Source organism: Vitis riparia, chromosome 5 (genome assembly GCF_004353265.1).
Source record: "Vitis riparia cultivar Riparia Gloire de Montpellier isolate 1030 chromosome 5, EGFV_Vit.rip_1.0, whole genome shotgun sequence".
Taxonomy (NCBI): domain Eukaryota; kingdom Viridiplantae; phylum Streptophyta; class Magnoliopsida; order Vitales; family Vitaceae; genus Vitis; species Vitis riparia.
This window is the reverse complement of record NC_048435.1, coordinates 7737347-7760317: the sequence shown is the minus strand read 5'-3', so window position 1 is coordinate 7760317 and position 22971 is coordinate 7737347. Positions and strand designations below refer to the sequence as shown.

The window sequence follows — 22971 nt, the reverse complement described above, 5'->3', positions numbered from 1 at the left end:
TATCAAAAATTTGAATAATATTTTAGTAACAACTTGAAATTTAGATATAAAGTGATGGATAATATAAATAACATAACAAATATCGAGTCTAATTGTCGTAAGATAAATGAGAATTCCACCAAGTTTCCTAGAATGAGTAGTAGTGTTTCCATCAACAAAAAAAAAGCTTAGAATTCTACTCAAGTGGGACATCAATGACATTTTTATACATCAACATAACATGATAAATAAGATTTAATCCCAAGGAGATATGTTTGGCTCAATGCCAAGAAACTAACACAATAGTTTAAAATCTTTCATCTCAAAAGACTTGTATATATAGGTAGCTTTGATATCTCAAATCTCATCTTTATCATTTCCTACAACCAAGCTAACATATTGTCCACATAAAAAAGAAATAACACAGTACCTTAACTCGATGAGGTAAAAAAATTCACAATTGAAAGTCATATGATTAAATGCACTAAAATTAATGATCTAACAATTAAAACAATTACCCAACTTGATGAAGAAAGCATAACATTAGAACTATTACCAATGTTAATTTGAAATAACTTATCTTATCATTTCTCGAACTTGATCAATAGTAAGTTGAATGATGAGTGTTGTCAAATTTTGCATGTTTGGATCACATGCAAACAATGTTGCAATAATTATGTAAAAAGCTTTTTGAAGTACAAATTTATATTTCACCGTACAATTATACTTCATAGACCAAGTTGATGATAATAATGACGATGAATATTGGTTATGTTAGTGTATTGTTTCTGGGTGGAAGTTGAGTTGTATTGCTGAATTCTAAACTTTGTAGCAAAAGCAGAATCTCTCTCTCTTTTGTTGTTGCATCACACCAAATAGATATTGATCTTTCTATACTTTGGCTTGAACAAAAAAGCCTTTCCAAGTTTCCTTGACCTTTAACTCATTGATACTAGGAAAAAGAGTATGATAAAGCATAGAAGCTCTAACTAATTGAAAATCAACATAAAGAGCCATTAGATATTGACGAGATGTATTTCTATTACAAATGAGTATCAACAGTCCACTATGGCTCCATTAAAGAACTAACATTTAACCATGAAAGTCCAAAGTTGATGACCCTTCTTTTGTTTCAAATGAAGAATATCAATATCAAGTTTGTATTTACATGTAAAGTTTGTTTTGGACATATGCTTCATACGAAAATCTCAAGCTTCTTTTGTAGTCTTATGTTTACCAAATCGTATATTAATGGAGAGAACAACTGAATCATAATCCATGCTATAATTTTATTGTTGTTTATCTTCCCCTCTTTCTTATCATGTTTTGTGATTTTTTCTTTCTAGATATTTCTTTGCACCAAAAATATATTTCCACAATCCTTTCCCTATTAAGAGACCTATTCATCAAATAAGAGTAATAATGGCTATAATTTGGTCCATCTTACTTCACACGATAGGTTGAGACAAATCAGAAAACGTCATTGAAAATTCCTATCAAAAGAACTCACATAAAAAAGCAAACATCTTAGACATAATATATCTAACATAAAACTAAAGAGAAAAATTGTCTAAGAGTCCCTACTTTTCCAATTGACATGATATGAATAACGTTCTTGATTTTTTCTTTTCCCAAAGCAAATGTGCATATCCTTTATCCGACCAAGTCCACCATAATAATAAAGTAATGAAAGAAAAAGGATCTCATCAATAAGATTGTAGGATCCTAATGTCTTTAGTGGTCCTCATTCATATGCAAAGCTGGGGTGATTGCGTAAAATGCTATGTTATGTTTGATTCTAAGAAAGTTCCAACGAAAAGAAAGAAAGAATAGGTCGGTTGCAAACAAGTTCAACTGAAAAGAAGAAAAGGCAAGTAAAAAAATATATATATTTTCTACCACTTAATTTGCTATAAAATAAAAAAAAAGCAAATATAACAAAAATTATTGAACAATTTAATTATTTTTAAATTATTTAAATTTTATATAGAAGAGGAAAAAGAAAAATAAGCAAAATAAGTTTTAAAAAATAAGTAAAATTAATTTATTAATTTAAATTTTTTTCTTTTCTTTTATTTTTCCTTTATGTTTTTTTTCCTTATATATATATATTTTGGGAATCAAACATACCCTTGGAATCAATACTCTTTTTTCTCTTTATATATTCATATCTTGCAAGGGTAAATTTTTTTTTCCCTCATTTTTCCATGGCTAACTTGAAATTTAGTGGTACACATCAAGAGCTCTGACTTAAAATTCCTTATGGTATTGAATCAGTACATTGAGTTGGCCTACATATATACTTTGAAAATATTAAAATTGAAAAACTAAGCGGTATCTTTGCACTGCAGAGGAATTAATTAGTGGTTTTCTTAGTGAGGCTCCTTCCGAGTTCCACTAGCATCAAGGCTAATTTCTCCTCTATCTGGTTTCTGGATGTGCTTTAACTTTAGTGGGATCAATGAAGGATTCTAGCTTTTGGACTCCAGACGACTTTGCCCCACTGGAATTCCCTGTATGATCTGCCCTTTCTACAAACGTTCAAAAACTATGCATCACTGTTTTCGAATCCACCAAAACAGGAATCAATTAAGCTCTTGTAAGCCTCCGGCTCTGATGAAAACGTCATACCAAAACTCCATGCCGTCATCAATTCTGGAACTGTGTCCATACCCAACTTCCAGGGCATCGGCTGGAGATAATGGAAATTGAAGCTGTGATTCGTCGTTGACGGTATGGAAAGCCGATGGCATGCTTGAATTATCAGAGGACAGTGCATCTGACCAAAAACTTTCATGAATTTCAGGAAATGATTCCAGTGAGTCCATCTGTTCATCCTTGATGCCAGTGTTCATGTGTCTCTCCATGTTCCTTATTGGGGAGTCTGTAATTGAAGAGAATTCACTGGAAGATGGTTGTGGGGATATTTTTCCTGGAAAATTTAAATTGACTGGTTCGGACTGGCACGCAGAACCCGAGTCACATTTGGACGCTGCTGCAGTAGAGTGGCCTTTAGAATTAGGAGTGACCAATTTTTTTTTGAGCCTCTTCTTCAAGTTGGTGTGCCACACATTCTTTATCTCATTGTCAGTCCGACCCGGTAATCTCGCTGCAATGGCAGACCATCTGAAAAATGAAACAAAACGAATTCCAATAAGATACTTGTACAAATTTCATGAATACTTCTTGTTTGAAAGGACTGGCTAGTGGGTGATAGAAAATTAAAGGTCATATATGCTAATCATGAATCCCCCACTAGTAGAGTGCTTTTGCTTATGTGCCATGCTGCCATTATTTTTTAATAAAGGTTAGAGAATCTTTTGAACTCTAATATGTGATTCTTTGATAATAGTACAAATTCACAGAGGGAAGACAGTGCATACAGGCTCTCAGTTTTGTTTGGAGCTTTTCATGTGCAAAAGAGAAAGGGTTTGTTTGGAGCTTTTCATGACTTAGATCCTTACCTATTGCCAAGCTTTTCATGTAAGTCAATGATGGCATCCTCTTCTTCTCTGCTGAAATTTCCCCTCTTGATATCGGGTCGTAAGTAGTTCACCCATCGGAGCCTGCAACTCTTCCCACATCTCAGTAGTCCTGCATATCACAAGAGAAACATGAGCTTAAGCCACCACAAGAATGCCAAAAGCACTGAATAAACATGGACTATATGCACAAAAACTTCTTGTTTTTATGGGATTTGTGTGAATGCATGCAAGCCTCGCTAGAGAGGACTGTTGTGGTGGGTGTCTTCATGTTGTAGAGATACGGAAACATATGAAAAATAGCAGATGGGTTTTAGAGGATTACCGGCTTGTTTTGGAAGGGCTCGCCAATTTCCATGGCCATGTTTTTGAACATGGGCCACCAGAATTTTATCTTCCTCAGGAGTCCATGGCCCCTTCTTTAATCCCATCTTGTCACAACAAGGACTTCTCGCCATCTTACTTGTTCTCCAATGGGAGCACCACTATTCTCTGATCCCCAGCTAGCTTTGTCTTCTTCAATCAGGAGGGGACTTTCCCAGTCCTCCACGGCCTATTTATCCTAATTAGATATAGACATATTATTCCTAAACCATGGGGGTAGTGCTTGAAGAATGGTCCAAGAAAAGCATCTTGTTCAAAAGCTCCTGCAATTTCCAGGAAGCAGGATCTTCTCTCTTTCTACATAGAAATAATTAAATTGTTAATGCGACTGCTTCCGAGACTCCTCTAATCTTCTCGTTGTTGATTAGCTCCTGCTACTAATTAATGGTGCAGAAAGTGTCCATGCACCAAGGAAAAATCATGCATGACCTTTGGAAATTAGTAGAAAATGACTTGAAGCAAATCGCACTATAATTTCTTGTTACAATAACATTAAAGATAAATCTACATGCTTCTCTATCGTTACCTCCAAGGCTCAATGTTAATTAATCTAATGTTTATTTTTGTGGGTATGTCTTCTTCTCTTTCCCCGCCTATGTCACAACTTGCTTTAATTTGCACAATGGGGTTCTGACTAGTTAATTAAGTTATGAGATAAAATTAAAAAATGTTATTTCATCTCATTTTTTTAATATCTAAAAATCATATTGAACTATATCAATATACATTGACTTAGTATAAATTGAAGACCATGTATTATGTAAGCATCTTAATTAAGGTGGTAAGGTGGGAGAGTGTAGGACGCGATACCACTGAGTAGGTAGGGACTGAGACATGAGAGAAACATCCAAATCAAAGTCAAAGTCTACTGCCCATGCTGCCACGCCTTCCTAGAAGTCTAGGACAATGGGGTTTTTTTTAACACTCTTTCATTGTCTTAATGTCTCGATGAGGGATTCTAATTGATTTATATTAAAAAATATAATCAATTATATCACATCACATACATATTTTGAACCAAATTCCTTACTTTATCGAGAACTTACTCGGAAAGTATTGTAAATAATTTTGTAATTTCTTAAAAACATTTTTTAAATTTTATTAAAGTAGTCATTTTGTAAGAAAAACACATTTCATAGTATACATATCTTTTAAAAAATACCGTCCAATTGACTTTTTAATCTTATATTATTTTCTCGATCAACTTGGGTGGATAACAATTGAACCGGTAGACGCATTGTGAATTTAGTAGCCTAATTTCTTAGCTAATGGATGGATTACCTTGACAACAAGTGGCCTAATTTCATTGCCAATTATTGTCATTTTTCTTCCTATTCACTACTCCCTCCCCATTCAAATACCTTATCCACTACCCTATGGGAATATTCAACATTTGGAACCTTGACTAATTACAGCAAAGAGTTTTGTCCATCTTTTTAATGGGTCGGATCTTTTATTACATTTTTCATGCTAACCTAACTTTTAGGATTGTTAATCCTCACTAATTTTAAAGATGCTGCCAAGGGACCAAGTTCAACATTGACAAGCTAATTATGAATATCCTACATTCATGACCATTATTAAAGTCAATACATAATAGTTATACGATGATGTTACATCTCTTTGAATCATGTAACATAGTTATATATCTTAATATTTTTTATAAAATCAAACATACTTTTTCACATTTTCAATCTTGATAGGTAATTAGGTGTTGAATGGTAAAGTTTGGATTGGTGTTCTTGTATTTCGCTTGAGATATCGGGTGTCAAGCTCTTCACAAAGAATTTTTTTTTTTTTTTAATATGATGAATGACAGGTTTATCCATATTACATATTTAACAGTTTTATATTTTAAGGTTTTTATTTTTAAACAGCATGACTATAATCGAGAGATTTCTTCTTTCGAAAACATCATCATTACATCATTTCCTTTTCTTTTGATTAATGGATTATTGAGTGTTGATACACTCCATAAATAAAAGAATCACATTGACTATTGAACCACATTAAACTATGATATTTTTAAAATTTTTCAATTTGTGTGTGCACATGATTTTGGTGAACACCAAGTACTTAGTTATCATGATAAAAAATAGGTCGATTTCAATTGAATAGCAAATAATCAAAGTAATGTGTCAGTTCTTAGACTTTCCCAAGGTCAATGTTTTTGGCTACATTTGATTTGTAGAAATGAGAATGTGTATACAACAATCTACACTACATTATTGTTTATACATTTCTATGAACCAAGGTATCCATCCACATGTATGTTTGATAAATTTTCCAGGTTGTTTTCACCTTATCTTGACTCTTGACTTACCCACCATTGTTTATTCCAATTTATTACTATTTGCTTTCTTCCTTCCTTTCCTGGGATTTTTCTTTTTCATTATTTCCACCAACTTTTGCTTTGTATTGGTCACTCGTGATCGACAAGCTTTCATTGCAGTTTGCCTTTATTTAATTTCTAGGTAGTCTTGTTTCCATTGAGGCAATTTCCACGATTTGGAGAGACCCAAAAAGGGAAAAGCTCATCTAGTTTGCTCACATGATCTCATATGGTCTACAATTTCTCTCAAGTAAGGAAAAGAATGCTTTTCTAAAGTAGCCATTCCCATTGTGTTTGAGGTGGAATCTTTCCTTAAAACATCATTTCTATTCCTTACAAATAGCCCTTTTCTCATGGTTGGTCAATAAAACAATATTTTTTGAAAAAAAAAAATCTAATATATACACACTTACGTCTAAATTTGTCATTGATGATGACTATAATTTCAATCATAGTTTTAATTTTATATTTAAAATCACCGTTAATAATTATAATTTTGATCGTAAAACCGTTAAAAGTTAAAATCACAATGACTAATTATGATTTTGACACTAAAAAATATTTGCACGTTGAATTGACAAAAGAACACTAATTTGATGAATATTTTAAAGAGACGTCTAGATTTAAATTTCTATTTTTCCTAAAACCACTAACTTTTTGACAAACTCCTTTTGTTATTATTTTTGAAGTCATGAATTAAAAAAAAATTGTTGATCGGATACACATAGCAATTAGGTTCCGTTTTTGATAAATTCAAAGCCATGGGTGAGTGAGTTGGACGCGGTGTGTTCGTGCACACCTTTTCTTGCTAGAGCCATGAAATGTAAATATATATTACATGCAGAAAGATTTGTTCAAAATGATTCAGGTGTTACCATAGCTGTGAAAATTGAATGCATCAAGGCAATAGGAAAAATCTACAGAGGTTTTAGAATGTTTCCAAAAATTTGAGCAGTTGGGGGTTGTTCAGCAGAGTAAAGAGCAGTCGGAATGGTTGAGTGTGGTTGAATCGCTCCAAGTCAAAAGAATTGAACAAAGTTCAGTGAGGTTGAATAAATGACTGCCAATCTTGACACGTACATAACTCATTTTCAGCCCTTAATTTGAGTCCAAATGTTCAATCACATTTGAAAATTTCAGATTTTGTAAATTATGGATCATGGATGGCAGCCTGTAAACCCACAACACGAGCCTGACCCAGTGAGTTCAAATTCCGATCGAAGATTTTCATTTTTCACCACGCAAACTGAAGCTGTGGATTACGAATAAGTTGTCTTAGGTGGGGTTGTTTGGATTAGCTAGCAAATTACTCTCTCTTAAATTCATGTATTTGAAGTTCAGTTAAAGATGGGACATGCAAATTGATTAAAAAGCTGCATTTCATTAAATACATATATATGAAGCTTGAGTGAGTTGAAACAATCAATTGGATGAAGCCTTTTTATTTGATATTCAGGAGACCCACAATGTCTACTTAAATCATGCCCAATTTCCAGGTTCACTGATGGTCAAAGCCAACCCAATTCATTTCAAGCTCTGGTTGGATGTAGACCGGCATCTCAAGATGGTCCCTCTCCCTGGCCTAGGCTCTATTATCTGTTCTAGGAGTAGGTCCAAAATTTCGGCATACGCATTAAAAGGAATATCATTGACGGTGTTATGAATGGAACATTATGTTTAAAGAGGCAATTAATGGAAATATTCTCATCATCAAGCAATTAAGAGTAGCCGGAAAAGTGTCTCCTTGGTCATTTAGAGTTACAAATTTATAGAATGAGAAGAGTAAGTATTATTGACCATCACCAGTACAAATGAGAAGAACCTTGAATAAATTAAAGATGGCTTCTAACATTTCACAATGCACTTCTAATGCAAATACATACATTCTGCTTCAGTTCTTGAGCTACAGTCCTAATCTACATTCATGGGTTAAGTTACTAGTCTACAATAGAACTGAGCGACTATCTCAGGCTCAAATCCGGATCATCTTCGTCGTCAAGATCAGCTTCACTTGATGGCCTAATTCGCTTTCCATCCCTTGGTGCTGTTCTTCCCTTTTTTGGCTTCCCCCTAGAGAGAAAACTCTCATTATGTATAGGCAGATATGCAAATAATTCTTTCATGGCTGCTATGTTGTTCTTGAAACATTTAAAAGACAAAACCCACCTTTCCACTCTTTCTTCATATTAAAGGCTGAGAAAGCTTTAGGCCTTGTTTGGTAAAATGTATTTGAAAACAATTCTGAAAAAATAGTTTTTAAGAACAGTTTTTGAAAATTGTTCTATGATGTTTTGTAGAATAAAAGTCTATTTGGGAATCAAAAATTGTTTTTAACTTGTTTTTAATATTTTTAAAATTAATTTTTATGTTCATAGCTTTATTTTTAATTATTATATATGTTTGTATAATTATTCTTTAAAACAACTCTCAAAAAACAACTGAAAATAACTAAAAGAAATTTTCTTAAAACACCTAGTTTTTTGTTTTCTGATAATAGAAAACAGAAAAAAAAAAAAAAAAAACATAAAACAGTTTCTGATTACCAAACATGTTTTTCAGTTTTTTTGTTCTAAAAAACAGCAAACTGTTCCTTTACTTACTGTCCATTCGTAGGTAAGCTTCCACCCTTAGGCCGGCCTTGACCAAAATCAGATCTTCCATCTGCAATGAGCAGAAAGGGAGAAAAAAAATATGTTCAATCAAATTCAATGCACAGGAAAAGAATATTTGTAAATATATTAAAAGGAGCTCACCATCCCGTCCAACTCCAAGTTCTTCAGCCTGGACATTAGAAGAAGAAAAAGAGTCAACAGAACAGCACCATTAGATCTGAATAACAACAACTATCTTAGTTACAGGTGAGAGACAGCCTCATTATATCCATTTTGCATTTGTAGTTTTTGGTAGAATACAAAAAATCTAAAAGTGTAAAACAAAAGACAATGGAAATAATGCAAAATGCCCAAAGTGGAAAACGGTTATTAGATAACTCCAGATGAAGATATATTAATAAAGCCCCGTGTCTTCAGCACTTGGGTGGGAGACTTAGTTCATTTCAAATCACTGCAGAACCGCAATTTACTTGTACAGAATAATTTGCCACAAATACTTTTAACAAGCAACTGCTATTGGTAATGAGCCACTGGAAGACTCTAGCAGTTTTCACACCATCAAGTTCATGATCTTCTTACTTTCAATATAAATAAAGGTTCCCTAAAGCAGCTAAACTGTCAGGAAAATTGTATGGAACTATATATTGATTATGTAGGACTCACTTTAGCACAGGATTAAACAGGTTTGAACTTGGCATCTCAGCCAGCATAGTTATCATCATAATAGACCATGACTTTCACAACAAACTCAGACCTACTCATCCTAGATGTGAAATTTTTTGATAAAAAACAGAAATTTAGGCATACAACAAGATGGCAGCCAGTTTAGTTGTATAAGGTATGGGATTAGATCTCATCCTTAGATTGAATCACATTCTTGCTCATCTAAATTCAAAAACCACCAAGCCTTTATCACAAACCTGATACAGCTTCTCTCCGCCTTTTATTTCAATGAGTAGACATAGTTTGCACAATTTAGTCCAAGAATTAAATGACAGGAGTACATTTTCTTATGAAGATGTAGGTTGGCAAGTTCAATTTTAGAAACCAGAGACACAGGTGTAGGGGTTGTTTCAGCCCTTGCCTACTAAACAGAAATCCACTTGCATGCCGAAAGATCCTTTTACTCCGTGCAATGTAAGTAATAATAAATGAAACATCATGCATAATGTTTATATAACATGGTAAAAATCATCACAGAGACAATTTCAAAATATAGCAGTATTTTTACAATAAAAGTCAAATTTCTAGGAAGGCCAACTCTGAGAAGATGAAGTATCCCGGTTCACAGAAAACACCCTCTGAAACATTGACCGAGAGACGAGGCTTCAGTAGTTCATGTGTAACATAACTATGGATACATGAATGGGTACACACCCAGAAATAAATTTGTATCATTGCCAAATAACTATCAGAATTGGACAAAAGATCAGCCTTAAAGATGGTGAAATTGGTTGATCAAATTCAGCAGAGAGAATACTACTAAACTAGTGCCAGTACTACAGTAGTCACTTCTCATAACTCCCTTAATGATAAATAGTGATGACAAATGAGGCAGACCTGCTAAACTAGTGCTCGTAGCCTACAACATCCTTTTCTTTTCTAATTATGATTAACATTCTATATTGGATTACATCAGGAGAAACACACTACAAGATGCATAATTTACCATGGTTAATTGCATTGTATTTTTACTACAAAAAATAATAATAATAATAATAAAAAGACAGTATTTCTTGTCTAAAGAAATATAACCAGCATACAATTCAATAGGTGCACTCTAAAGATGAGAGAAGCTTTTGGTATGGATTTAAGGAAAGCAATTAGAAGAGGATGGGAGTCAGTCTTAGGACCTCTATTCTGATTAAGAATGACCTCATAATCAGGTTCTAGTTGGATAAATGAGTGTCCTCTGAAAGAGATATTCTTCAGCTGTTCAGTATTGCCTCTAATAGGAATGTAACAGTAGCAGACTAATGGGTGGCAAGGGAGGAAGAAGGCTCTTGGTCCCTTCCATTCAAAAGACATTTTCAAGATTCAAAGTTTGGGAGTTGTGATGAAATTTATGGAGCACATCCACAAGATGAGAATGCTAGACTCGGGGAGGATAGCATACTTTGAAGGGAGGAAAAGAAGGGGACTTTCCGTGTAAAATCTTTCTATAACTATTTACTTGATGAGAAAAGTGTACAAAAGAAATTCGGTGCACTTGTGCCCCTTTGATTTTACTTATTTATTTATTTATTTTATTTTTGCTTGGAAGGCTACTGGGGGAAATTCTAACCATTGATGTTCTTATAAGGAGAGGATGGCCGACGACTAATAAATGCAATCTTTGTAAAGTTGGTGAGGAATCAACAAACCACATTCTTAATCCATTGTAACAGAACTACAAAGACATGGGACATGCTGTCAGCAATCTTCAGGCTATGAAAGAGCTCCTTCTGAGTTGGAAGGTGAAGGGGATGACAAAACGGTGGAGGGTGTGGAGCCTGGCTCCTCCTTGTTTGCTTTGGTGCATGTGGCAAGAAGAAACAGGAGTTTCAATGTGGAAGAGCTAAACAACCCAAAGCTTAGAAACCCTCATTCGGTCTCTTATGGAATGGTCCAGAACCCTGTTAGGGAAGGAATATGCTTCTCTATTGGATTTTACTGATGATTTGAATTGTGGATAGTGGTTTTTAGTTGTTTTTGTCTTTGGTGCCACTTCTTTTTGTCTAGGTGGCTCCTATTGTATATTCTCTATGTACATGGTGTGATTCTCTAAATTCTAGAAACAAGCTCACGCACATGAGTACACACTAAATTATACATATTTGCAACAAATAATTAAAACTATTAATAGGTGGCACTTAGGCTTTCAGTCCAGCAGTTTGCTAACATGTAAATAATGTGCTACTATAGAGTAGTTTTTCAAGCAAGCTTTTTACACTTTTCCTTCAAAGAAGCAAATCCCAAGTGATATGAACCTTCTTGTGATATTCTATATTGGATAGGGACAGCAATTCTTGGTATTATATATGTAGCGGACGCCTCTTAACTATATAAGTGCATTTTAAAGCATAAGGCAAACAATATTTGCATGGAAGGGACCGAATCGTTACAAATGGTATCAAAATCGATCCTTAACTCCGGTATGGTACTCTATTTGTCCGAACCCATAAGGGGTGTTCTTTCTGGACCCATCTCATAAGACACAAGAAGTATGTTGTTTTTGCCTAGTGGGTTATTGTGATATTCCACATTAGATAGACGTATTTTAAACTTATGAGAGCCTATTGGGCTCAAAGCAAATATATTTATCTCGGAGGAAGTGGGTTGTTACACTACTCCACAATCCACCCTACACCACTTAAATATGGGAGAATCAAACCCTAGGTGATATGAATTCGCCTAATTAATTAAAACTATTAATAGGTGGCACCTATGTTGTAAGTCTAGTAGTTTGCTAAATAAGAAAATGTAACCGTGTTTCAAGCGAACTCTTATTTTTATTTTTATTCTTGTTCACATATTTTTTTGTCGAAAAAGTAAATCACAATTAAAATGTACCCTAGAGCACCTAAATAAGGGAAGAGCAAACCTCGAGTAATATAGGTCTGCCCCTTTACACCATTTAAATACCAAAGAAACTCAACCTTGTGACCCCTTATTGATTGCCAAAGGGCACTATAACAAGCTACATCCTAGGGTTTTACTTCAAGCAAACATTTCTACACTTATTTCACCATAACTCAACTTAATGGCCACGATTCTTTTATTGATCCGAGGTATAAAAAATATAGCAAATAAACAAGAATAGTATATTTTAAATTAAATGGATAAAGAAATAGTGAGCCCATCATTTCAATGGTTACTTCTTATTGGAAACTTGTACAGATCACACACTTAAGTTCTACCCATGAATTATCCCATAATAGGCACAAGTCAAATTACACCGAGTTGAGAACAACATGAAGAGGGAAGCAAAAGGGGAAAACAAAGTAAAAGGGGAAACCACTTGGTTATTAGAAAATATTTGGAATCTAATACATACTGCCGGTGAGGTAACTGAAGACAATGAAAAGAGCCTATCTTCAAGCTGGAATTTCCTGGATCTCTTAAGGCTGCAAGCACAATTAAAAGAGTTTTATGCACTAAAGAATCCTGCCAAAGTCACATTACATCAATTAATAAATGAAGAGTATTATACTTAATTGAAGTATTAAGATGATATATGCATCTCCAAGTGGTTAATATGTAATTTCCAGTTTCAACTTTGTAAGTTGATTGTAACCCTTTCTGATAGGCAAAGCAAAGCTAAAATGCATCAAAAGGCACCTAACAAAAAGTGGTCGCAAGTGCAACTTATAAGCTAGAAGTATCCAAAGAACAGTAGAGGGAGAAAAAACTATGGAACCATCTTATTCCCTTAATAAACAATCAAGGAATAAATAAATAAAAGAGGAGAAAAAGTTACAATTCAGAGCATAGGTGGACCAAGGGTACATAGTATATAGAAAACAAGTCTTCACCATCATCTCCCAACACTCCACACCATCAAAGTATCTTTTATTATGCTCACAACATCAGGCAAAGGAGCATAATCCTCCATAACCTCTTTGGATTTCCCCAACTAGAATCCTGTGCCAACCTAACAGTAGCTCCTTGATTGAACATGAAATAACCCAAGAGATACCAAATAAGGGGAACATCAAGTCCAAAAGCCATCAGCCAACAACACATAGTGAATATGAATATAATTGGTTGACTCTTCATCCTTCTTGCAAAGAAAACACCTACCCGCTAATGGCCAGCCCATGTTAGAATTTTCTCCTATGTGCCTCCATATGAAAAAAAATTTAACTTAAGAAAGAGTCCTCAGAGCCTAAATATCCCTAGAAGAAAAGTTATCCTGTACCCTCAGGCTCAAGAAGCTATAGAAAGATTTGATTGAAAGGTTGTCATTCTTTGTTATCCTCCACCAAAGCTTATCAGCACTACACCTTCACACACACCCCCTGAGTACGTTGCATAAATGCTTGCAACTTCTCTACTTCCCAGCTTCATCCTCCCAGACCACCTATGCATTTTTACCTGACAAAGCACCACACAAAGTAGGAAAGGAGATTTTCAACGGACAATCCCCACACCAAGCATATATCAAAACTTAGTCCGATACCCATCTCCAACCACAATGCACATGCAACAAAAGAAAGGAATCCTACCCTTTTGTGATTGCTTTTCACAGAAATCAATGAAAAAGAATTCCAAAACTTCAATCAAGTTTCATGTGAAACTTCTGCATGGAATAAATCATGAAAATGGAGGCATTATTTGCATATTACGATATATGCCCCAACTCCCAAGATATTTCTATATCTCAGTGGTAGTTGGTTATCAGATTTCAAATGGATGCTACATATTTTTAATTGCAGTCCATAAGTGTCTTATGTCACCATATTTTGAAGCTTACCCTCAATTACCACCTTTAGATTTTTTTCCCCTACTCAATAGCTCTCCACCTTACCTCAGAATACGTCCCTTTTCTGTAATTTTTTTAACACTTAATTCAAACTTTTGAAGGCATAAATTATTTATATATGTCAATATTCCCAAACATGAAAAATTTTTCAAGATTCTCAAACCTGTTCCCAAACTTCCCACTAACTGAATTTTTTGTCTGTACTTCAAACTTTCAACTATCTTATGTGTCAAAGTTCCTACCAAAAAAGAAAAGAAACGAAGAATCTTGCTCCAAAAGATCTTTATAATGCATTACTTTGGGAAGCAATAAGCAACACCTGAAGTTAGATTACATACCACTAATATTTAAGAAGAAAATAAAATGATTGATATAAAATAAAATAAAAACCCTCAAATGATTTTTTTTTTTTTTGATTGGCAAACACACAAAGAAGCATATATTAGCAAGGAGCCCCAAAAACAGGCTCAAAAGCATATAGGGAGTATACAAGAGACGCCCTAGGGCACAAAAAGAAGCAGAAATACAATACCAGCCCTCACCTAGCACCTAGCCAATCAAAAAAACCGAGTAAAGAGAGAGGACCTTCATTTACAACTGGTTTAAACCACACCCAAAGATTACAAACAAAAGAATTTTTCAACCTATTCATCGATAGCTCCTCATTGTCAAAGGCAATCTTATTCTTTCCTTCCACACTGCCTAAAAGATACACGAAGGGGCTGCCTTCCACACCTTTCTGCGCTTCTTGCCCATATTAAAGCCACTCCACCCACTAAGGGTATCTCTAACCGAATAAGGCAAGACCCAAGAAACACCAAAAAGAGCAAATAATAATTCCCATAACACTCTAGCCTTGGAGCACTGAATAAGAATATGATCAATAGATTCTTCTTCCTCACAGCAAAGAAAGCATCTGTTGGCTAAACACCGGCCCCTCTTTTTGAGTTGATCCAAAGTTAACACCTTATCCTAAAAAGCTTCCCAAGCAAAGAAACCCACTTTAGTAGGCACACAAGGATTCCATATAATGTTGATAGGGAATTGAACACCTCTTCTTGAATCTAAAATGCTATAAAGAGATTTAACTGAGAAAATCTCATCTTTTGTCTCTTTCCACAACAAACAATCTTCCGCAAGAGGATTAAGCCTCCTCTCCCGAATTATCACAAGTAATCTCTCCACCTTCTCCACCTCCCAGTCAGTAAAGGGCCTAGAGAATCTGGGACTCCAAACCCCTTCACCTCCAGAATGATCCCACATCTCCTCTATCCAAGCCTCTTTATAAGATGCAAAGGCATACAAAGAGGGGAATGAATTACAGAGAGTGGAGTTCTCACACCAATTATCTTTCTAAAATTTCACTCTTCTACCATTCCCCACAGAGAAGCCCACCCTGTTTTGCAAAAGAGCACCTTCCTTCCTTATATCCTTCCAAAAACCAACTCCAAAGCCCTCCCTGACCTCTTTAGAGTACCACCCCCCTTCTTCCTCCCCGAACTTCCTACTAATGACACGCCTCCATAATTTATCCCTTTCATTCGCAAAACGCCAATTCCATTTACAAAGAAGGGCCCTATTGAGAATAGACAAACGTCTAACTCCCAAACCACCCTTACTCTTATCCAAACACACGGTATCCCATTTTACTAGATGAGACTTTTTCTCCAAAGCTTCTCCTCCCCATAAAAAATCCCTTTGAATTTTTTCCAATCTTAAACTAACCGCTCTAGAAATTCGAAGTAACGACATCAAATATATAGGCATACTTGACAAGGTACTCCGAATAAGGGTCATTCTCCCGCCTTTAGAGATGAATTGCCTTTTCCACTTGGCAAGCCTTTTCCGGACCCATTCTTCCACTCCATCCCAAACGGCCACGAACTTATGATTCGCCCCCAAAGGGATCCCCAAGTAAGAAGTTGGCAGCCTACCCACTTTACAACCAACCTCAAGAGCCAACAACTCCAAATTCTCTACTCTCCCAACCGGCAAGATTTTGCTCTTATCCAAATTGATTCTCAAACCTGATAAGGCTTCAAACCACATCAACAGCCAGCTTAAATAAGCCATCTGATCTTGGGTTGAATCACAGAAAACTAGAGTATCGTTAGCGAACAGCAAATGAGAAACCAACGCCCCGTCACCTCTTCTACCTTTTATCCTGCATCCTGAAAGGAACCCCCTCTCACAGCCCTATGAATAAGCCTACTAAAGGCCTCCATCCCAATCACAAAAAGATAAGGAGAAAGAGGATCTCCCTGACGCAAACCCCTTGAACTATTGAAGAAACCCTCTGGGGTACCATCGATTAACACCGAAAAAGTTGTTGTGGAAATACACCAAGATATCCAACCAGTCCACCTCTCCCCAAATCCCATTCTTTGCAAAACCGAAAAACAAGAAATTCCAGTTTAGATGGTCGTAAGCCTTTTCTATATCCAGCTTACACAACACCCCGCTCTCCTTACTTTTCAGCATTGAGTCAATTGCCTCATTGGCAATTAGGGTTGCATCTAGAATTTGTCTACCTTCAACGAATGCATTTTGAGCTAAAAACACCACCTTTCCCATGACCTTTTTGAGTCTGTTAGCTAACACTTTCGCCAACAGTTTATACAACCCCCCTACCAAACTTATCGGTCTAAAATCCCTAAGATCCTCCGCGCCTGCCTTTTTAGGGATAAGGACCAAAAAAGTTGAATTAAGGCTCCTTACGAATCTGCCACGCTCATGGAATTCCTTAAAGAAGCCCATAACCTCAACTTTCACAAACTCCCAACTAAATTGCCAAAAGCTGATAGAAAAGTCGTCTGGGCCAAGAGCCTTGTCTCCATTCATATCTGATAAAGCAGAAAAGACCTCTTCCTCTGTAAACGCCTCCTCCAACCTAGCTGTCTCCTCACCATCAATCCTATTAAAAGCCAAACCATCCATAGATGGGTGCCAATCACCAGGATCAGTCAAAAAATTCTTAAATGCTCCAACCACCCCTCCCTTAATTTCCTGCTCCTCTGTTAACCAAGCTCCATTCACCTTAATCTTTGACAAGCAATTTTTCCTTCTATGAGAGTTGGCCATCTTATGAAAAAAAACCCATATTTTTGTCTCCCTCCTTCAACCACACCTCTCTTGATTTTTGCCTCCAAGAAATTTCCTCCATGAGAACCCATTTTTCAAAATTCTCTTTTGCCTCCTTTCTAGCCTCCAGCTCCTCCATGGATAAAACACGTCCCTTCTCCTTATTATCCCAGAAATCCACTTTATCCAAAGCCAACTTCTTATTCACTCCCACCTTTCCAAAAACCTCTTTGTTCCAAGATTTTAAGATGACTTTCAGTGCCTTCAATTTCTCAGCAAGGATGAAACTGAAGGAACCACTGAATCTTAAACCTTGCCACCACCCGCCAAGCAAATCCTTAAATCCCTCCTCCTGAAGCCACATATTTTCAAACCTAAAGGGGACAGGCCCCCTCCTCACCCCTCTCCCGTCCAAGAGGATGGGAAAATGATCCGACACTGGCCTGGACAGTGTACTCTGCACCACCCCATTAAAGTAGCCCTCCCAGTCCTCCGTCACCAAAAAGCGATCAATTCTTGACATAGTTTGGCTGTTCAAACCTCCACTCCAGGTAAACGGCCCCCCCTGAAGGGGGAGGTCCCTCAACTCCAGCTCATCAATCACCTCCGAGAATCTTCTCATTGAAGAAGACACTCTGCCTCCTCTTCTTCTCTCATTCGGAAACCTGATCATATTAAAGTCACCTCCAATACACCATGGATCAGTCCATAGCCCACGGATGGCCCCTAATTCTTCCCAAAATGCTTCTCTGTATCTTTTCAGCGTAGGGCCATACACTCCTAGAGAAAGTCCATCTGAATCCATCTTCCACATTCTTAAAATGACAGGTTATGGAAAAGAGTCCCACTTCCAATCTCATTAGCTCTAGCACCCTGTTATCCCAGAATACTACCACCCCTCCAGCTGCTCCCCTAGCATCCAAAGCTCCCCACTCCAGAAATCTCCCCACCCCTAGGCTCCGAACCACCCCTAATGACATCTCAGTCATTTTAGTCTCCTGAAGGCAAACTAAATCCACATTTTGGGATCTAATTAAGGCTTTAATTAGTTTCCTCTTATTTCTGTCATTCACCCCACGAACATTCCATGATAGAATTTTTAATTTCATTTAATACACAAAGCTCTGTCCCCTCCTCTTCTGACCGACCCTTTCTTTCTGCTCTCATCATCATAATTAATCGAACATTCTAGCTTATTTACTTCCCGATCAAACCTAGTCAATCCTAGAGTTCCCTTTTTCTTGCCTTGGTCTCTTCTGGTTTTCAGTTTTAGCAGTAACTGAAGGATTTCCCCCTCAACACCTTCAGTCGAGAACCCCAGTGCCTTACTAAATTTCACCAAACTACATTCATCCCACTTATTCCCAAGATCCATCCTTTCTTGCATCACCTCAACAACATCTGACATATTATTGCCCTTAGACTTTTCTTTCAACGTGTCCATCATCCACGGGCTGCCATCTTTCATCACTGCACACAACGGAGTTTGATACCCAACACCAACAACAGTCTCATCTAATCCCGAAGTGCCCCTCACCACCAAAGCCTCTCGCACCCAGAAGAAGAAGAAGAAGAGATGAAATCCCGAACCCCCCCAACCTCCACAAGATTTGACTCGTACCTGGATGCCTCGGCTGCTAGAGCGTCGTCGGTTAACCGTGCCTTAGACACCGTTGAAAAATCCTCAGAAGCCCTCTGATCCCCTCCGTGACAGCAGGCGACCCCCTCGTCGTCTCTAACACCAGCCCGCGAATCCTCCTCAGTAGCCCTAGCTCCCATTTCCACTTCGTCAACGGGAGAGAAAGCCCTAATACCTTTTAACCCCTCTTTCGCGGGCCCACAGCCCATCTCAGCCAAACCTACCCAGCCCACTAAGGAACCCTTGATATAAAAGGGCTTCTCCTCACAGCCCATCTGCCATCCTTTTAATATAATGGGCTTTGCTTCCTCCGGCCCAAACAACTGGGCTTCCTCACGGTCTGGACTGCTCTTCATTACCCCAAGCCTGCTTCTAATCTGGGCCCCCCCATTATCAGGCCCAACCTTAATAGCGGCAGGCCCCAACCCAACACCACCCCTTATGACCACTTTACCTGCTCCGTGACCCCTATTCTCTAGCCTATCCTCTCCATACGTCTCCTCCACACCAGGCCCCCTTGCAGCTGGCTCCATAGAGAATACTGTAGCTCCTTTCAAGGAGCTTCCACAGGGCGGCTCACTCTGAATTCCCATCTGCTCCACCAGCTGCGCCTCCTTCTCCAACACGTTTCCTCTGCACACGTCACCTAACCCACTCCCTTCCTCATCTTCAGTCTCTGTATCACCTTTCCGGCACCCGCTTCCCGCCAGCATCACCTGAGAATACCAGGGCTGGACTTCCCACCACAGCTGGATTGAATAACATCCCGATCCCTCCACCAGCTGAACTGAGGAAGGGAAATCCCTTCCTTCCACCCTCACCAACAATCTAGCCCATTGAAGATTGGCCATAGAAAACGTTTTTTCATCCACATTAATCAGACCACCACAGCCATCCCCAATCAATTTAAACACCTCTCGACTCCATAGATGAAGGGGAAGGCCCACCACTCTCACCCAAGCCTCTTTAACCATGACTTTATTACCCAAGCAACCCACCTCCGGATGCCATTTTTCCAGAATTAATTCATTGTCTTTCACCCTTCTCTTCCCTCTCGACAAGACACGCTCAGCCTCACTTGAACATTCAAACTCAAAGAGCAAAAACCCTCCTCCCAAAACATCTATGTTCAAATTACCTTTTAGGAACCAAGCTTGACCTACCCAATGCTTCAGAAAATCCAGCTCTAGTGATGGATTCACACCATTTTCCCACCTGCCCACTAAACATCGATCCAATAGCTCAACTCTTTCTGGCTTCACCCTCCTTCCCACCTCCAACCAGACCTTATCTCCTATTTTACCCACTCTTGATTTTGTTACATCCGCATAGGTCCTTGTTTCTAGTTCCAATTCCTTCTTCTGCACCTCTCTAAACAGAGGAGTCTTTAAGCTTCCAATGGGGACTACTCCCACCACTCTCAGTTTCTCTGCCAAAATATTTCACCCGCCTGACAGCCCCTTCCCTTCTGGGAAGATTAAGCAAAAACGTTTTGCCTCTACATCACGGACCGAGCAAAAGATGAATCTTCCCGCCTCATTTAGACATTTCTCCAACCTGTAACTCCTACCCTCCTCCTCCCAAGCATGGGACCAGCCTTTATCATCTCTGCCTCTGCAACAAAACTCAACTCCGGCCAGCAACCTACCTAGACTAACATCCCCAAATCTAATCCAAGATGTTATACCTTTGCTTCTCTCCCAAATGCACCCTCTCAGTTTATCACCTGACTCATCAATCAAAATCTCAAAAGATTTTGACTCCACAACAAACCGAACTCTTCCACCCCTAGGAACTGCCTTCATCACTCTCTCTAACTTATTGGGTAGGTTGCCCACCCACCAATTGCTTTTGGCCAAGGTTCATGGCAGGACCATTCTTTGACCATCAACTGGACTCACTGGAGCATGAAAAATAAAACTAAAACCCTCAAATGATAGATATACTACTAATATTTACACTTGAGAATCATAAAGTATTGGACAGTGATGACTCAAAGTCCCTTGAGTCTTTGCTCTCCAAGGAGAGGTTGCTTCAACCCTTTCAAGTTTGTGTCAGGATAAAGCCCCTTGGCCAAATGGCTTCTCTATGGATTTTTGGTATTTCAATTGGGAGTTTGTGAAAAGAAAGGTGAAGGGATTCTTGTGGAGTCCTTTGAGCAAAGCTCCTTTGAAAGAAGCCTAAATTCCACTTTATTGTGCTAGTCCTAACAAAAGCAGGTGCCAAAGAATTAAAAGACTTCAAGCTCATAAGTTTGGTTGGAAGACTTTACAAGCTTCTAGCAAAAGTCCTAGCCAACAAACTGAAGAAAGTGGAGGGCAAGGTGGTTTCATTTACACAACATGCATTTGGGGAGGGTAGACAAATTCTAGATATGGTACTCATAGCAAATGAAGTTATTGACTTAAGGATGAAGAGCATCAAAAGTAGGGTCACACGTAAACTGGATATTGAGAAGGCTTTCAACCATGTTAATTAGGATATTTTTTGTTAGTACTTTAAAAAAAAAAAAATAGGCTTTGGCTTTAAGTGGATAAAGTGGATTAAGAAGTACATTTTTATTTCTCGATTCTCTATATTGGCTAATGAGACATTGTTAGCCTTTTTCAAGAGCACCAGAGGTTTGAGGTAGAGAGACCCACTAATTTTCACCATAGAGGCCCCTTCATGTATCCTTATTAGGGCTAAGGAAGGTGGCTTCTTATAGCACGTTTCTCAGTAGGTGGAAAAGAAGGAGAAGATGTGGAGGCGTCCCATCTGCTTCACACTGATGACACTCTCATCCTTTATGAGCCCAGTAAGGAGATATGGAACATTTGAGTTGGGTTCTCATGTAATTTCAAGCAATCTTAGGTTTAAAAATCAATTTAGAAAAGAGTGAATTGATCCCAATGAGGCTAGTTGCTGATATAGAGGACCTTATCAAGATTTCAAGGTGTATGGGTGCCCTTCCCACTAGTTATCCAAGCCTAACATTGACAGCCTTTTTAAAATTTTCTCAGGTTTGGGATATGGTGGAAAAAATATTTTATAAATGGCTCGCTATGTTAGAGCAAGAGTACTTATCAAAATGGAGGAGACTAACTTTGTTAAAAAATACACTCTCTAGCCGCCTAATTTATTTCATGTTATTATTTGTAATCACAAAAAAGGTTAGCTTAAGATTGAAAAGGATTTAAAAGGATTTCTTTATGAGGGAAAGGTGTTATGGAAGAAAAAGCCTCATCTAGTAAATTGGTTGATAGTTTGCATCAACAAAAGGGAAGGGAGTTTGCATTAGAAATCCTTCTAATCTCAATAGGGCACTTCTAGGTAAATGGTGTTAGAGATTTGCTACAAAGAGGGAATCTTTTTGGAAGAAGATGATTACAAGAAAATATGACGAGGAAGAGAGAGGATAGTACTCAACAGTAGTTAGGGAAAGGTATGAAGGGAGTGTGGAAGGCAATTAGAAGGGACAGGGAGAATTTCAATAGTATGATCGAGTTTAGGATTGGGAATAGGCAAGGGGTTAAATTTTGGAAGGATAAGTGGTATGGTGAAGTTTCCTTAGAGAGGCTTTTCTTGCTATGTTTTCCATAGTCATTACCAAAGATGCTTGGGTAGCTTAGATGTGAGAGCAGGAATAAGAAAGGAGACATTAGAGCCTTCTCTTATCAAGATAGTTCCATGAAAAAGAATAGATGTTATAGATAAAGTAGAAGAAGAAACAGTTGACCATATCCTCCTTCACTGCTCTAAAGTAGTAATTTTATGATAGTTGATTTTAGTTGGTTTAGAATAGAGTGAGTAATTTACTCTTAATAAAGATGGTCCTCCTAAACTGACTTGGTTCCTTCATTGGAAGTAAAAGAAAGAAAGCTTAGAGAGCTAATAAAAGAGTACTACAGAAGGCATGCATTTAGGAATACTAAAAAAGATTAAGCTTTCAAACAATCATTTATGTATAACTTTTTGAAATGGCTAAGAGTATACATAGGAGAGCAATCTTTGTCCAT

General features: G+C 37.5%; 2 protein-coding genes across 3 annotated transcripts in view; both read right to left on the bottom strand.

Annotated features, from left to right (window-relative positions):
- Window positions 1-2223: 2223 nt before the first annotated feature.
- Window positions 2224-4183, bottom strand: LOC117914194 (transcription factor MYB4-like). The gene is made up of 3 exons (XM_034829421.1): window positions 3787-4183; window positions 3444-3573; window positions 2224-3105 (listed from the first exon to the last, which is right to left on the bottom strand). Exons 1-3 carry the CDS (start codon window positions 3917-3919, stop codon window positions 2565-2567), a joined length of 804 nt encoding a protein of 267 aa, XP_034685312.1. The 5' UTR covers window positions 3920-4183; the 3' UTR covers window positions 2224-2564.
- A 3719-nt stretch (window positions 4184-7902) lies between these two features.
- Window positions 7903-22971, bottom strand: part of LOC117914228 (chromatin modification-related protein eaf6) — a 28117-nt gene continuing 13048 nt past the window's right edge. The window contains exons 4-7 of one of the 2 annotated variants that reach the window (XM_034829464.1): window positions 12826-12895; window positions 8931-8958; window positions 8778-8838; window positions 7903-8247 (exon numbers count right to left, since the gene is read on the bottom strand). In XM_034829464.1, the coding sequence (XP_034685355.1) occupies window positions 8139-8247; window positions 8778-8838; window positions 8931-8958; window positions 12826-12895 (268 nt within the window). In that variant the 3' untranslated portion in view covers window positions 7903-8138. The remainder of the gene's footprint in view (window positions 8248-8777; window positions 8839-8930; window positions 8959-12825; window positions 12896-22971) is intronic. The other variant, XM_034829465.1, reaches the window with a different exon arrangement.

Excerpts from the sequence above, each read along its gene's own strand:
- LOC117914194 (XM_034829421.1), bottom strand. The coding sequence starts at position 3,919 with ATGGCGAGAAGTCCTTGTTGTGACAAGATGGGATTAAAGAAGGGGCCA. Across the intron at positions 3,574-3,786 it reads AGCCCTTCCAAAACAAGCCG|GACTACTGAGATGTGGGAAG; the intron begins GTAATCCTCTAA and ends TGTGATATGCAG. Across the intron at positions 3,106-3,443 it reads CATGAAAAGCTTGGCAATAG|ATGGTCTGCCATTGCAGCGA; the intron begins GTAAGGATCTAA and ends TTCATTTTTCAG.